The sequence below is a fragment of the Antedon bifida genome, chromosome 5 (genome assembly GCF_963402885.1).
Source record: "Antedon bifida chromosome 5, ecAntBifi1.1, whole genome shotgun sequence".
Lineage (NCBI taxonomy): Eukaryota > Metazoa > Echinodermata > Crinoidea > Comatulida > Antedonidae > Antedon > Antedon bifida.
Genome location: NC_136230.1, coordinates 22,599,478 through 22,616,015, shown reverse-complemented (window position 1 = coordinate 22,616,015; position 16,538 = coordinate 22,599,478). Strand labels below are relative to the sequence as shown.

Genomic DNA, 16,538 nt, shown 5'->3' with positions numbered 1-16,538 from the left:
TCTAAATAATATTACTTATATAATCTATAATACTGTATTATCAGCAAATTTTGTAATATACTCTCTTCTCCCAGACGTGCTTTGGGGTTTGTAATTTTAGCATGACTCATCCTAATTTACAAATTACCAAAAACGTCGGCCTTTAGAACTATAACTGCTACTTGCTTTAGCTTCTGAATGAGTAGTCCTCTTGGGACGTAGCTGGCTAAAGCAGCAGCGTGAAAACACAAATTATTCATTGATCAATCAAGCCCGTAAATTAACAAGCCCTAATGCCGTGTTTGGCGCCTCGTACAAAAAAAACTTTCTCACTCTGTTACCGAATCTGCTGCCATCATCGACACGTCGCGTCCGTTTTTTTTTGTGCATGTTTATTGTGTTGTTGTCACGTATCCGCGACGGACGCATTCAGCGACAGCGCCCTCAGGTTTGGCAGTTAGCGCGTATCGCGATACGCTTCACTGGTTTGTTTTGAAATTTCGTCGCCGATTCGTATAATATCAATAGTACCCCCTGTTTGTTTCCCTGTTTTAAGACAAAGTAAATCAACAAACTCAACGTAAGTTATATTTTTAAAATATATTAAACAAGATTTACACATACGTGTAAAATTTATAATTTATCTCAACTTTATAATGTTGGAAAAGTTTGATCATTTTATTTAGTGATAGGCCTAGATTTCGTCAATGACGAAGTCCGCAAAACTAATCTAGGTACTTAAGTATCTGCTTATATTTCTTTACACGAAGTTTTTGGTAATAAATGAAATGGTTTAAATTAAATTTGTATTAAAATAGAGACAAAATATCCTAGTAAGACTTGGGAAATAATTATTTTTTTATAATTATGTTAGAATGTTTTACTGCTATTTAATAAGCCTATAATTAGTATTTTAGGCCTAGGCATAGTATTAATCAACATAAGTAGGCCTACTATGTGCTTTGTATAGACATACCAGACCTGTACCTGTATACCAGATAAGTACATTAGAATAGAGTAATCATAATTTTTTTTTTTTTTGGCAGATTGATGGAAAACCACAAACAAATACTGTGTACACTCTGCAGAGTGTGTGGTATTAAATTAAACAAAGCCGGCTCTCGGTCAAAGAAAGTGGCAGACTATTGGGAACAGCTTAATGTTAGCAGAGATGAAGATAGTAGCGTAACTCCATCGTCATTCTGTAATCTCTGCTACATCAAGTGTGTTGTCCAAAAACAACAAATTTCCTGCAAGGACTGGCCGCCACATAAACGAATAGGATGTAACATCTGTGAAGATAAACTACGAAAAGGTTAGTTAATACTGGTAGAGAAAATTTATTTTGTTTATATTTTTAATGTACAGCAAATACTTTTAAAGCCATTGTTAATTGTTATCACATAGGTGGAAGGCCAAAGAAAAAGAAGAGGGGACGTGGAAATGCAGAGTGTCAAAGAAAAATGGCTCATACCTCATCAGTTACCAAGCATTTTGAACCAATAAACACAACACTAACAACTATTCCCGATTCTTACAACATTATCGGTTCTCTAAGACCATTCATGTGTTGCATCTGTAATGTATTGTGTGAATGTCCTGTCGAGTTACCATGTCATCATGTTGCTTGTAAAGCATGTGTTAATACTTGTTTTGTTGATGTCGAGTTCATGATTTGTCCTACCTGTTTAACTAATGTACACTACTTGTCTGTCACTGCTGTACCTGATCTTTTCATTCAATGTTATATGTCTGTTGCTGTCAAATGTAAGAAATGTCAGTGTCAGTTTGAATGTCGACAGTGTAATACACATGTGTGTGTCTTAAAAGAACACACTTATGCAAAACAACCTTCCACAAGCCCTGTGCAAGCGAATGTCGAAGTTTTAGGGCACCAACTACTGTCTGCCAAAACAGCAGAAAATGGTATAGCTACCTTCAGATCAAAGGGGCAGGTACAATACATTTCTTTATTTTCTCATAATTACAATTGACCGTGTACATACTATACTGTTAAATTTATTCATATTTTCTTTTTTGTTTTGAAGACGGTTAGGTATATGAAGATACCTGCAGTTAGAGTGTCGTCAAATACAGCATCAAAAAAAACCAAAGACAGGAGGACACACCAGGTACAAAAGTTGATTGTTAATGTTTTATAAGGGAACTTCTGAATCAATCGTCAATTTCAACAACTGATACCTTTGCTTTCACAGATTCAACAATTCAGAAAACTGATAAGTGGAGAAGATGCTGAATTAGAACAACACAGACACGAATTTTCCCAATTAAATGAAGAATTAAAGACTATGCTTCGAACACCCATTAGGATGCCCCAAGGAGATATACTCTCAATGAGAACTCACCTTGGACTAAGTGGCTCTAGAACAAGATTATTAAAAAGGTATATTTTATTATTTAGACATTTATTTATTCTGAAATAAAACCAAATTATTATTTCAACCTATTATTCAATCTACTTCATTTAAAATAAGCATCCGTTCCAAACTATTATTTCTTCTATTTTTAGATGGTTAGCAAAGTACCGGGTCATTTGTGAATGCGAAGCCAGTATTGGCTGTCAAGTTGATGAGATCATAGGCGACAATCTGACATCTGAGTATGTGCCATTGCTAGTGAAAGATACCAAGACAGATGAGTTGTTGCTCACAGATGTGCCATTAGTTGTAGTGAAAAACTTAAGAGTGAAAGTAACACAATTGTTAGATGAGCTACAAAGGTATAAATACACACGTTTATCAAATGTTCTTTCTTTTTTTCATTAGATTTTTTTTTCAAAGCATTTGAAATATGAACACAATATTGTTTTATTATTGCTTTTAGTCTTGATATGCTTACTTGGCACAATGGTTTGATACCAGAAAATAAAATATGGATTAAACTAGGCGGAGACAAAGGAGGAGGAACTTACAAATTTATGCTGCAAATTGGCAATGTTGACCGGCCCAATTCTTTGAAAAATACAGTTACAATTTTGATATGGGAAGCAGGCGATTGCACCTACAATTTAAAAACAGGAATGGAGAGAATTAGGAACCAAGTTGAAGACCTCAAGACATTGGTGTGGAAGTAAGTAGTTTATATCATAACAGTTCTGACAATTTATAAAAGTATTTACTATTTATGATTTCACTATATGTTTTGATTTATTTTTATTTTATTTCAGTGGAGAAGAAATTGAATTATTTGCATTCAGCTACAGTACTATAAATACAAATGTCGTGTTTATGGATTGTCTGAAGCAAAGTGGTAAGTATGTATTTTTTATGTTTCATAATTCTGTACATAATATATACCTCTTCCTTTATTTCAGTGGAAAAGAAATTGAATTGTTTGCTTTCGGGGATTACGAATATGAATGCCGTGTTTACGGATTATCCGGAGCAAGTGGTAAGTACTGTAATTCTAATACACTGGAACCTAGTATTATATTAGGCAATATCTCATAAATAGTTTAATACTAAAAAAATGTATTTTTTATAGGACGACACTTTTGCTTATATTGCCTGAGTTCGAAGGGTAAAGTGGATTTAACAAAAAGATCTCTAGAATCTATGAAGAAAGATTTGGACAGTTTTGCAAGCAATGGAAGCATGTTGAAAAATGCAAAGTTTCACAACAACGTAATAAGTTCACCAATACTCGACATTGACATTGATCATGTAAGTACTGTAAAGCTCATAGATTGATCAAACTGTTTGTTTGATAAGAGTTGATAAGTTGATGCTTTTTATATCAGAAAAATTATATATATAATTTCTGCCTTGTATGATTAATGTTTGAATAAATATACCATCATCAGTTTTAAATAAAGAATGTTTCATTACAATTAGGTTTGTCCACCTGGACTGCATATTAGCTTAGGCCTTGGGTTGAAGCATTATCAAAGTTTAGAGGATGCATGCCACACACTCGATAAAAAGATGGCCCAACAAGCTGACGGCATCAATGCAAGCATTGCTCGTAAAGAGTACATTAAGGTACATCATAATTTCATTTGTTGGTACCCTGTATACAGAGCATTCCATCCATGTTACTTACAATGACCCTTTTAACCCTATTTTTCAGTTAGTGGAACATAATGAATGTTTGCGTTACCATTTAAATGAAAAGGAAAATCTGGAACAGGAGATAGGCCAAATGACTGATTATTTTAATGCTTTTAATTTACTTGGTCATGGAAATGATGATTGTGCAATTGAACTGATTACACAGATTAATCAGAAAATGGAGAAATTAAATGCTCATGTAAGTATAAGAAATATTTTATTGTTATTATTGAACAAAGCAAATTGAATGAGAAAACTATGTGAATTATGTCATGATTATTTTGTAGAATGAACATATTGAAGCCACGCCACCGTCTCCAACTTTTTTGAAGAGAACGGGTCCCATTTGTGAGGAGTTGGACAAACGCTTGATCAAAATGGGCATAACAAGGCAGGCATACTGGGGACAGTGTTTTGTTGGGAACCATATCCATAAATTGTACATGGTAGGTATAAAGCTGACGTTGATGACTTACAAATGTGGCATGGGCTGTTTCAGTTTTTTTTTAATAATTGCATTTTGAATAAACAATAAATTAAATCATTTCAGACAACAAATATTAAATATTTAATGGATGGAATAACCCACACTGTCCAAGCCATTTGTCCAACTCTTTTGAAGGAGGCTGAAGATGTAGCTGTGGCCTACACAAAGTTATTTAATGCATTTGGAGCCTGCCACAGATTATACAATTCAGCAGAACAATTCGGGAATGCTGAAATTGATCAGTTGCGTATGTACAGTACAGAAATCTTTGTTAAATTTTAAATAATTGCATATTTATTATTAAATAAATATTAAGCATTCAGAATATAAATGACAACTTTGCTTTTGTTACCTACAGAACAAAATATATCAATCTATAAAGAGATTTTCGCCACATTCCATGAAACGCAGCCTCCAAAATTTCACATATTGTGCGAGCATATCATACCATGGATCAAGAAATGGGGGGTGGGATTAGGATTCCATGGCGAACAAGGTGGTGAGTCAATGCACGCAAGATTGAATGGCATCCAACGTGACTACCGTGGCAGAACAACAGACAGATTAACCATTTTGCTGTCAGTGGTGAAAAATCACTGGGTTTCGTGCAGTCCATCAACTCTAAAGGCGATTCCTGAAAAGAAGGCCAATAAAAGGAAAATTGAGGAATAATGTACTGGCACTGTTGTATCTTCACAGATTGTTGTATCTTCACAGGTTTTGAAGTTGATCTTAATAATGTTTTTTTAATGGATAGAGTATAAAATTTGTGATAATACAGAAAACAAAAAATCTCATGTGCAATCTTTGTGCCCAACAACAAATTATTAAAGATGTATTGTCTTCCTGAAAAAAATAATTATTAAAACATTTTTTGTTGAATATGCCATTTGAATGTCACCTAATAGTATCCACTTTGACCAAAAATTGGATCGAAAGAAAATGTATTTACCTAAAAAACTGTAATTTAAAGCAAAAAATAGTCAAATTGGCTTTATCTTTATTTTTCATGTTTTTTGAGGACAATACATCTACTACTAAGTACTGTATTACGTTACTGGATTTAAGTAGGAAGTTTAAGAACATTCTTTCTTTCTTGTCCAAATATGAAAGTAATGTGAATTAGTTTACAGATTTCCTATCTCTGTTGAAAGCTGAATGTACAACTAACTATTCAAATATTTTTCCAATCTTAGATTATCAGTTACTGATAACAAATACCTCATTAGAAATAAATGTCGTCAATGTCATCGATCAAATTCTTTGATTTATTTGATGACCTATATCAATCATTTTGTTCTCTGTTATTTTGTTATATTATATTATATTTTAATAGTGTTAACAATTCTTATAAAACAGTCTATAAATCAATAAATTATGTTTAATTATTTTTAAAAACTGGATTACATGCCATTCAATATATTTGATTAACAATAACAATGTTGTATAATTACTTACCTATTTGACAATGGTATAATCCACAACAACCAATCACATAGTGTAAATTGGATCGTTCCATTTGTTTTATTAGGGGTAAGTACAATTGCATTTTTAAAAATATATAATATACTTGCATCAAACACAATCGTAAACATATTTTAGTTTATAAAAAAAACACTCTATTACAGAAAATACTTTTAGAATGTGTGGTAACAATTTCCTCGCTGATAAGTATGTATTTACAGATAAGACATGCGACTATTTAATGAGGTCGGCAGTATTCTGTTGATTGCGCAATCTTTAAAAAATGGCGTTTTAATTTGACAAACCGATAATTATAATTATAAATACTCAATTGCCATCTTCATTGTGTCGGATGTAAGCAATATCAAGTTTCGTCTTGAAAAAATGAATGTTTATACAAATTGGTAAATGCTCATATTCCATGTAAATATCAGTAAAAGTTCACATTTTGCCCGGTTCCCATTCCGTATATTCAATTATTTCCCGGTTATGACCATGTGCAATCCATAGTGAAACTATCCATATTACCCATAAGACCATAGTCCATTTTCAAAAAACTTCTAATAATTGGTATTATAAAAAATTAAATAACATACAAAAATTATGTTATTTTGTACCAAAAAAAACAGCAATATTCAAACAATATTATTTTTGCTTTAAAATGTGTTCATAGTATTTTTTAAATGTTATTTAGAATGTTTATAAGTTAAAGTGTTGATGACAAGCCTAACAAATTCGTTATTTTATTGTTATGCCAACCTCAAGTGACGAAAACAACGTGGGAGAGAAACGGAAGTAACGGATTTTAAATGTCAACTGAATGTCAGTCACGTGCTCAATAGAGGGCGCAATTCAAAGAGATTACAGACTCTGTCTGCGCTTCGCATACTTCGCGGATACGTGTTGTAACTTGTCGTCCTCCTCCTCTCTCTCCCCTCCCGCCTTCGCCCCTCATCACCGAAGAATCTGATAAACAGTGATAGACAAGGCCTAATCAAGAAATATAGCGTTTCTATTATTACAGCTGTAACAATTCTGTAGTAAGTATATCACTTCTGGCGTTGGAGATCCCTGGCGCTAATGTTCCGTAGGCGTAGGCCTCTCTAACTATGGCTTTTAGTAGACACGATCGGGCTTATTCCAAGACGATCGGGTACCAACGCGTGCGTGGACGTTCGGGCCCAACATAATTAGACGATTCAATTCAATTCAAAATTCTTTAATCATCCCACACGGGGCAATTCAAATAAAAAGGTCTGGATTAAAATGATCTTACAAAATATACAAAATATCACAATACACAGTACAAAATAGAAAAAAAGTCAAGTCAAGGTTCAAGAATTTAAGAGTCGAATAGCCACTGGCAAAAACGAATTCCTTTTCCGGTTTGTTCTACATGCCGGGCATCGAAAGCGGGTCCTCCTAAATACCAAGACCTACCAAGACCTACCAAGAACTACCAAGACCTACCAAGACCTGTCAATTTAAAGTGTTAATTTAACGAAATATGATATATATAGACTTCTAATAGCATTTCCAACAATAAAACCTCAATTTTAGCGCTATATAGACACCAAAAATGTTAAATAATCGACAAGCTTCGCGTTCGCGAAACGAACTGAGTTGATGCATACATTGCGTCACAAATGTCCGTATTGCGTCAACTAGTATGACCAACCAAGACCTACCAAGACCTGTCAATTTAAAGTGTTATTTTAACGAAATATAATATATATAGACTTCTAATAGCTTTTCAAACAATAAAACCTCAATTGTAGCGCGATATAGACACCAAAAATGTTAAATGTAGGCCTACGACCCAGTGGCCTATGACAGGAGAACTGCGTCGAGTGTCAGTGAGCCATACTAGTTGACGCAATACGGACATTTGTGACGCAATGTATGCATCAACAACTCAGTTCATTTCACGAAGCTTGTCGATTATTTAACATTTTCGTAACATTTTTTGGTGTCTATATCGCGCTGAAATTGTTGGAAATGCTATTAGAAGTCTATATATATCATATTTCGTTAAAATAACACTTTAAATTGACAGGTCTTGGTAGGTCTTGGTTGGTCATACTAGTTGACGCAATACGGACATTTGTGACGCAATGTATGCATCAACTCAGTTCGTTTCGCGAACGCGAAGCTTGTCGATTATTTAACATTTTTGGTGTCTATATCGCGCTAAAATTAAGGTTTTATTGTTGGAAATGCTATTAGAAGTCTATATATATCATATTTCGTTAAATTAACACTTTAAATTGACAGGTCTTGGTAGTTCTTGGTAGGTCTTGGTAGTTCTTGGTAGGTCTTGGTAGGTCTTGGTATTTAGGAGGACCCTCGAAAGCGACGCCCATGAGGCATGAGCTCGAAATCACTGAACAAGGCATGGTTAATATTTTTTAGAATAGCTCTACTTTTTTCTAGAGTTTGCATGTCACAGAAAGAAGATAAGCTACGAAGTTGACAACCTATTAATTTAGAACTTAAGTTAACAATTCTTTGTAGTGAGTTTTTCTCTTTGACCCTAAGACTAAAAAACCAGCATATAAAGGAAAAAGTTAAAACGTTCTCAATAAAGGAATTATAAAAAACCCTAAGAATTACTTTATCGACATTAAAATGGTTCAGCTTCCTTAACAGATAAAGTCTCTGGTGTCCTTTCTTTACTATTGCCTCTGTGTTTAATTCCCAGCCGAGATTGTCCTCAAATATAGTACCTAGGTATTTAAAGGAATGGACAATATCGACTGGTTCGTCATTTATAATGGATACCCAAGGGTTGCGTCCTTTCTCCTTCCTAAAATCTACAATCATCTCCTTGGTTTTGGTCACATTGAGTTCCAAGTAGGAGTTTCCACAAAATTGGATAAAATCATCTAAAGCGGAACCATGGCCGTCCTGTGAATTTTGAAGGAGAGACAGCAAGACAGTGTCGTCAGCAAATTTAACAAGATGACTATTGTCCTGTTTGCTGCGACAGTCATCCGTGTATATAATATACAGGAGAGGAGAGAGGACGCAACCCTGGGGGGATCCAATACTTGTCATACGTACATTCGAGTGTCTTTGGTTAACTAAGACCCTCTGACATCTGTTCGTAAGAAAACTTATAATCCATAATACAAAATCACGTTGAAAACCAAAATTCGAAATTAATTTGTTGATTGGGCCCATTATAAAAATAATGGAAAGATGATCGGGTCCACGAAAATGAATTTGATTTATAATTGTTCACAATAAATAAATTAAATGTGTTCTTTCCACGAGTTGAGTTCGTGATACAAATGTAATAAACTACAGTATGTAAAAGAATTATGAAATAGCCTATTTTATATTTAAGAATAGTTTTATCAACGTTTCACATTTCTGTGTGTACATGGTGTTTGTTGTGCTGATAGGCCAGTTTCTGCTAGACGGTATATTTTACAAGCAAAAAGGAACATAACATAAAATCAACCACCATAATAATAATAATAATATTTATTTGGAACAACACTTTTTTAACAGTGGCACACATGCGTAGATAGTGCGTACATACCAATTACAAAATAAAGCATACATTACAAGTAATTCAATTATCAAATTATGGAAAATGTGTAATTCTGTTACCGTGGAATTGCACGTTTATTTATCAATGATAAATGATATTTTTTAATAAACCTTGTTTACAAAATTTTACAGTGATTTTTACAATTGTGATGGAAGAACAGCCATGACAACAATGGAATTGAGGACAAATGTGCCTTTAGATTTCGGTGAAATATCGAATCAGAATTCTAAAATCAATTCAGAAACTGAAAGGCAAGGAAATCAACATAATTCTGAACAGTCTGATGACAGTTTTGAGCCAAGTTTAAAAATTCATTTGTCGGTATACGTTAAGAAAGAAGTTCTTGAAGATTATGGGCAGCTAGTGGAGAATGCAACTCAAAATGGTTGTGATTTGAAAAAACATAAAGAAAAGATGCCATATATATGTGAACAGTGTGGAAAAAAGTTTATCCTAGTTGGTGATTTTAATAGACATTTAAAAATACACACAGGAAACATGCCATTCGAATGTGAACATTGTGGAAAAAAATTTAGTCACAAATTTAATTTGAAAAGACATTTAAAAACACATACTATTACTAGTCCTGCAGAGATGCCATATAATTGTGAACATTGTGGGAAGAAGTTTCGAGATAGCTGTGGTTTGGTAAAGCATTTGAGAATACATACAGGAGTGATGTCATTTGAGTGTGAACATTGTGAAAAGAAATTTTACAATAGTGGTGATTTGAAAAGACATTTGAGAATACACACTGGAGAGAAGCCACATGAATGCGAACATTGTGGGAAGAAATTTAGCCTAAGCAGTAATTTAAAAAGACATATAAGAACACACAATAGAGAAGCTGAGCAAAAATGTGAGTGTGAACAATGTGGAAAGAAATTTCGTGATATTGAGTACTTAAAAAAACATTTGAAAAAACATGAAGAGATATCACATGCAACATTAAAAACGGCAAACACACAGTTTGAATGTGAAAATTGTAAGAAGAATTTTGGCAGCCAAGGTGATTTGAATAGGCATTTGAAAATACACACTGGAGAGATGCCATTTGAGTGTGAACATTGTGGAAAGAAATTTAACCGAGGTACTAATTTAAAAAGACACTTAATAACGCATACAGAAGAAACGCTTGAATGTGAAGATTGTGGGAAAAAATTTCGTGATAGGAGCTATTTAAAAAAGCATTTTAAAATACACACAGGAGAGATGCCTTTTCAATGTGAACATTGTGGTAAAACATTTCGTGAAAGTGTCTATTTAAAAAGCCATTTAAGTGTACATACAGGAGAAATCCTTTTTATTTGTGAACACTGTGGTAAGGAATTTAAACGAAATAGTCATTTAAGAAGACATTTAAGATTACATTCAGAGGTAAAATCATTTCTATGTGAACATTGTGGCAAAACATTTATTGATAATGATTACTTGAAAAAGCATAGGAAAATGCATTCACGAAAGTTGATGTTAGATGTGAAAAAGGAGGAAAGTGAAATTGCAATAGTGGAGATTTGAATGGGTATTTGAAAATACACAGTAGAGACTCTGTTTAAATTAGAACATTGTGATAAAAAACATGTAAAAACATTTCATATTACATGAGAAGCCATGATGCTGAATATGATTAATTATAAGAAGAAATTCTGCAATTAAGATTATTTGAATTTGATTTAAGAAGAGAATGCTATTTGATTGTAAAATCATGTGGAAAAAATTATTTTATGTCTTTTTGCTGAATAAGTCTACCAAAATCATAGCCGAGAATAATCTCGCGATGATTTTCTAGGAATTTAGTAAAGTGAATTTCAATCAAATTATAATTGCAAACTGTGAATTGATTTTTATTGGTTATTTTAATGAAAAGCTTTTAATTATACAGTACGGGTTATAGCCTGGGTTCATCAATAGGACGCCAGCTTTCGTTCAGAAAATTAAAGAAATTTATTTTGAAAACTGGCATATCATAATAAAACGGTAAAAATACACAGAAAAATACAGATAATTAAAAGTTTATATATTTACAAAAGTAGGCCTACTGTCTAATTTAAAACATACATCCACCTATTTATCTTTTAACTTTAGAGTTACTGTATACAAATAAATTGCATTGGGTGCAAAAGAGCACCTGAAACGTTTTGTTTTGGGTTTTAGCGCGCGTAATTTGATGACAGAGAATTCATCAAGTCCAAAATAATCCTAACAAATATAAATTCCGTCGTGATGGTGATTGTGAAAATAACCAAAACATCTTACTAGCATACACTATCTTTACAGGCTATAGAAAGTATCACTCATTACTGATAACATATTACTTATGAACACGGATAATCTGAGCTCATTCAGAACAATGCTATACTGTGCCCAATTAATCTACCAATCAAATAGAAGTAAAGGTACTGTAATTTATTATACAGTAGTACTTTTTTGTAGAAGTGGTTTAAAACTTCTATAAAGCTGGACAGTGACATTTCCAATCAATATCCTAGGTGATTCAGCATTGAATTTAACTGTACGGTTGAAATAAAATCTTAAATATGAACTTAAATTGATCAATTTCAGCAGATCATCTTTTCTCTGTGATTCCTCCTTATTTCGCAAAGAACTATTCTCAAATCAACGCAAATTCTGAGATTTAAGGGTCTTTCACGCCTGTTCCCGACACGGTTCTGGTCCGGCGAATCGAATGTCACTCGGCTATGTGCCAATCGATATATGCACGACGTAGCCGTGTGAAAACGAAACATTGACCCAAACCGTGCCGTAACAGGTGTGGAAGATCCTTTAAGCGATGATGTTGCTAGTCGACAATTGTATTTTTTACATTTTATCCATTGTGGTCCGTTATCGGAGACAACTTCTTGAGGAATTTCATGACGTGCGAATATTGACTTCAAGCGATTGATGACAACCGTTGGTAATTGTTGGCGTGATCTTTCCTACACGAGGATGTCTTCAATAATACAGACGACTACTCCAGTTAAACCATCAAGTATTTGCGACATGCGTTTCTGGAATATTTCCGGTACTGAGCTAATTCTAAATGATAAGCGGTGGAAATATCTTCCAAATGGAGAATGTAGTAAATTTAGCAGATTTTGGAGCACTTTCGCGCCTCCAATTTAACCATAGGTAAGGTGAAGTCGAAACCTAAGCTAATGATGCTAACGGCCGTGGTGCCCATTTCCATTTCCTTAGCGTTTGGGCCAGACTCCACTAAGTGTGTATGTTTGTGGGGGGTACGCCACTCCTCCCGCACAAACGAGTCTGATTTACCTTCCCAGTACCTTTTACATACCGGTACCCATTTCTATCACCTGGGTGAGGAGGAACAATGTGGATAAAGAATCTTGCTCAAGGACTCAACACTGCATAAACATGGTCAACTGACGGAAGAGGATGAATTAAGCTAATGCCATAGTTAACTGGTGGTCTTGTCGGTGTTGGTAACAAACAATACCCATCTTTGTTGTGTATTTCTGTGTTTATTTGTGTTTTATGCTTGGTTCCCACTAGGACGTAACGCAAGGACGTAGACGTAACGCCGCACGAGTTGACCAATGACAAGCAACAGTCGAATAAATCCATCGCTTGTGATTGGTCAAACCCCTTACGTTGCGTTACGCCGTTGTGTTGCGTCTCTAGTGGCATTAGCATTATCTTCAACGACTACAATTTCAAACTATGTAATGTGTGTTTGACTGGAATATAAAATGAAGCAACCATCTTGTATTATCAATATAAGCATTTTATTGCTGAACCACTATAATGTTCGTTTTGTAAGTAAGACTTGTTGACAACCAAATTAAAGTATGATGGCAAAAAACCCCCGTATAATATGCATTTTGTTTCCCGACTCAATACCGTAAAGACTCTACGCCGTAACCCGGGTTACTATTCTATAAAATAAGCACTTACAGGCGCTGTCTGGTATTGTCTTACATTGAAGTGAACTGTAATAGCTTTTGTGCAGAAAACTGGGACGATTTTTACTATAAAACATGGGACGATATTTAATAAAAATTTTGGGCCTGAATATCAGTTACCCACTAGGCTAAACTGGAAGGGAATACCCTCTTTAAAGATGGTTAACATAAAATATAAAAAAAAAAAACATTATTTAGTCTCATCATCACTCATTAATCCATGCTCCATTCAATGGTTATGTCTACTATTGACTTAAAGTGGGTTATATTGTATTTTATTATATATATATATATATTTATATTATATTTAATTTAGGATGGGTTACTTCAAGGTTTATCCAAAGTAGTAGGTTTTTATTGAAAGATTTACGATGAATAGAAAGAATAAGGAATAAGGCATACCGTATTAAAAAAAAAATAATGATTCATTCAGGATGGTATTACCCGTATTGTAACAATGGTACAGTCCAAATAATCAACCGTCATTGTCAATTGATGAAGTTTTCAATCAGACCATCACCATCAATCAGACACAATGCGACGGCAAATACGGATTTTAATTTTCGTTGCACTTTGTGTAATGTTTTTTTACACGTTGATTTCTCATTATGTTGAACCGTATTATGCAGATTCTGATATCCGGTACAGGTAAGTTAATAATGTTTCTTAGAGACCCATGAAATTGTTTCGGCAAAATAAATGTTGCTGGAGGATTTGTAAATAGTGAAGGATAGGAAAAGACACAATATCCAAATATTTATCAGAACTAAGTGTGCAAGTTAGGTACTTTGGGCTGATTGGCCTACATTACCTTAACATTACATTATTATACATATTATATTTTATTATTACTCCGTTATAGGCCTAAAACTGTTGCTTTTCGTGTATGCCTATTCGACAAATGTGTCCAAGAATTAGGCCAACATTTTGAAAAGCACGAAAGTACGATTATTATTAAATATATAGGCCCTATTTTTTATTTTGTGTATTAATCACATTTACTCATTACAATAACAATTGTAAACATTTCATTATAATATTTTTTAATTTAAACTTAATCAGTATACTATTTTACAATAAATACATCCAATTAGCAAGTTTAAAACTTTAAAAAATTACATATGTAGAAAAAAGAAGGAACAATTATTTTCAAGTTATTTATTTATCGTATATAGTATAGTCTATCACTAATAATGTAGGCCCTACGCTAAATTGTATTTGACATTTGCTAATGTTTCTTCAATCAAAGAAATGTTAATTTCAATAATGTAATGAACAATGTTTGATCATAGCCGCCCAGATATTAAACGAGTAAGGCCTATTTTCGAAAATAGAGTTTTTATGCTCTGATAATATCAGAGAGGCCTGCCAGGGGTCAGAAATAGTACTTCATAATCTGATATTCTGTTCATTTAAATGTAATGTAAACAACATAATGAATGAACATAATTGGCCAACATCGATTAGATTTGAAGTCCTCATTGGTAAGGAGCGAAGCCAGTTGATTAAACAATCGAAGTCGTTGGGGTTTCAGTTTGACTCGCGGTACAGCTTCACATATTGTGATGTGGTGTAAGCTTACAATATCCATGGAGTACCAACAAGTCCATGCAATATTTGACAATATCATGTTTACTTAATTTCAGATTACACATGGCAGATGGGCGTCCTAACGATTTTGTCAGTAGGCCTACACAGTCCCGTTTAGGCATATCACAATGTAGACCAACAAACAGAATCGTATTTATAAAAACACACAAAACTGCAAGCACAACTTTAGCTTCCATATTCGAACGATATGGCTATTCACGTAATCTAAGTTTTGGTGTAGGAGTTGGTACTCATGTTATATCAAGCTATAACCACTTCCAACGTGACATGATCCATCGAAGCAATACTCAACATCAATACCATTTTTTAACCAATCACGTGAGATACAATCGCGAAGAAATGGAAGCGGTATTCCCAAATGCAACATACGTCACGATCCTCCGAAACCCAGTGTCTCAATTTGAATCTTCATTTGGATATTTTGATTTCGCACACAGTGCGGGAATTAAAGATGTTGATGACCCCATTGGTACGTTTTTTCAAGACCCTGATAAATTTTACAACACACCCGGTTTCTACTTTAAAAATCAAGCTAAAAATGGTCAGATATATGATTTAGGGTTGGACACAAATTTACAGACTGATAAAATTATATTTCATAACGTATTTACATCGTTAAAACAAGAACTCGATTTTGTATTAATATCAGAATATTTCAACCATTCGTTGGTTTTAATGAAAAACACTTTATGTTGGAATTGGGATGACATTTTGTACATCTCTAAAGGAATTCGTAATTCCCGCATTCGTTATCAAATTAGTCCAGAAACTAAATTACAAATACAAAACTGGAACGCACTCGATAAACAACTTTACGATTATTACAACCAAACACTTTGGAAGAAGATTACGGAATATGGGCCAGGTTTTTGGAATGATTTGGCGGAGTTTGAAGGTCGGCTTGGGGCAATTCAAGACGAGTGTATAGATACGTCAAAGCGTGATGTCAGTGACTATCGTGAAGATAACATCGTTGTTAAAGAGGAGGCAAGAGACATTTGCAAAGCGCTTGCTTTAAACGATGTACAGTATACGGCGTTGATACGCAAACGACAAGGTGCTAACTAGCTATAACTGGTACAAGACGTTGTTGAAACAATGGAAAACATTGCACGTAGTTTAGTTCTGATATTTGTATTAGCCTTTAAAAAAACATTATTTTGTTGTTTTTAGTTTTAAAAGAACAAACAAAATGGTGCATCAGACTGATCAATATTAATGTATGTCAGGCTATGTGGGTTTTTTTTTGTTCTGAAAAGGAAAAAGATAAATATAAGTATAATAATCTTAATAATAATATTGTATATACAAATAATTGTGTTTTGTTGAATATGCCATTTTAATATCACTTAATAGTTATTCACTTTGATCAAAAAATAGGATCGGAAAAAAAATTACCTGAAAAAACTGTAATTTAAAGCAAAAAAATAGTCAAATTATCT

At 33.7% G+C, this 16,538-nt stretch overlaps 3 protein-coding genes across 3 annotated transcripts; all 3 read left to right on the top strand.

Annotated features, from left to right (window-relative positions):
* Positions 1 to 469: 469 nt before the first annotated feature.
* Positions 470 to 5,806, top strand: LOC144842042 (uncharacterized). The gene is made up of 14 exons (XM_078698383.1): positions 470 to 559; positions 1,026 to 1,294; positions 1,387 to 1,934; positions 2,028 to 2,111; positions 2,196 to 2,383; positions 2,510 to 2,719; positions 2,824 to 3,069; positions 3,167 to 3,390; positions 3,484 to 3,662; positions 3,834 to 3,980; positions 4,069 to 4,248; positions 4,337 to 4,495; positions 4,600 to 4,783; positions 4,895 to 5,806. The coding sequence occupies exons 2-14, from the start codon at positions 1,030 to 1,032 to the stop codon at positions 5,206 to 5,208; spliced, it is 2,928 nt and encodes a 975-aa protein (XP_078554509.1). The 5' UTR covers positions 470 to 559; positions 1,026 to 1,029; the 3' UTR covers positions 5,209 to 5,806.
* An 860-nt stretch (positions 5,807 to 6,666) lies between these two features.
* Positions 6,667 to 11,991, top strand: LOC144842044 (uncharacterized). Its single transcript, XM_078698385.1, has 2 exons — positions 6,667 to 7,040; positions 9,691 to 11,991. Exon 2 carries the CDS (start codon positions 9,722 to 9,724, stop codon positions 11,075 to 11,077), a length of 1,356 nt encoding a protein of 451 aa, XP_078554511.1. The 5' UTR covers positions 6,667 to 7,040; positions 9,691 to 9,721; the 3' UTR covers positions 11,078 to 11,991.
* Positions 11,992 to 15,047: 3,056 nt separating this feature from the next.
* Positions 15,048 to 16,164, top strand: LOC144843163 (galactosylceramide sulfotransferase-like). Its single transcript, XM_078699887.1, has one exon. It carries the CDS (start codon positions 15,094 to 15,096, stop codon positions 16,162 to 16,164), a length of 1,071 nt encoding a protein of 356 aa, XP_078556013.1. The 5' UTR covers positions 15,048 to 15,093.
* Positions 16,165 to 16,538: the final 374 nt, after the last annotated feature.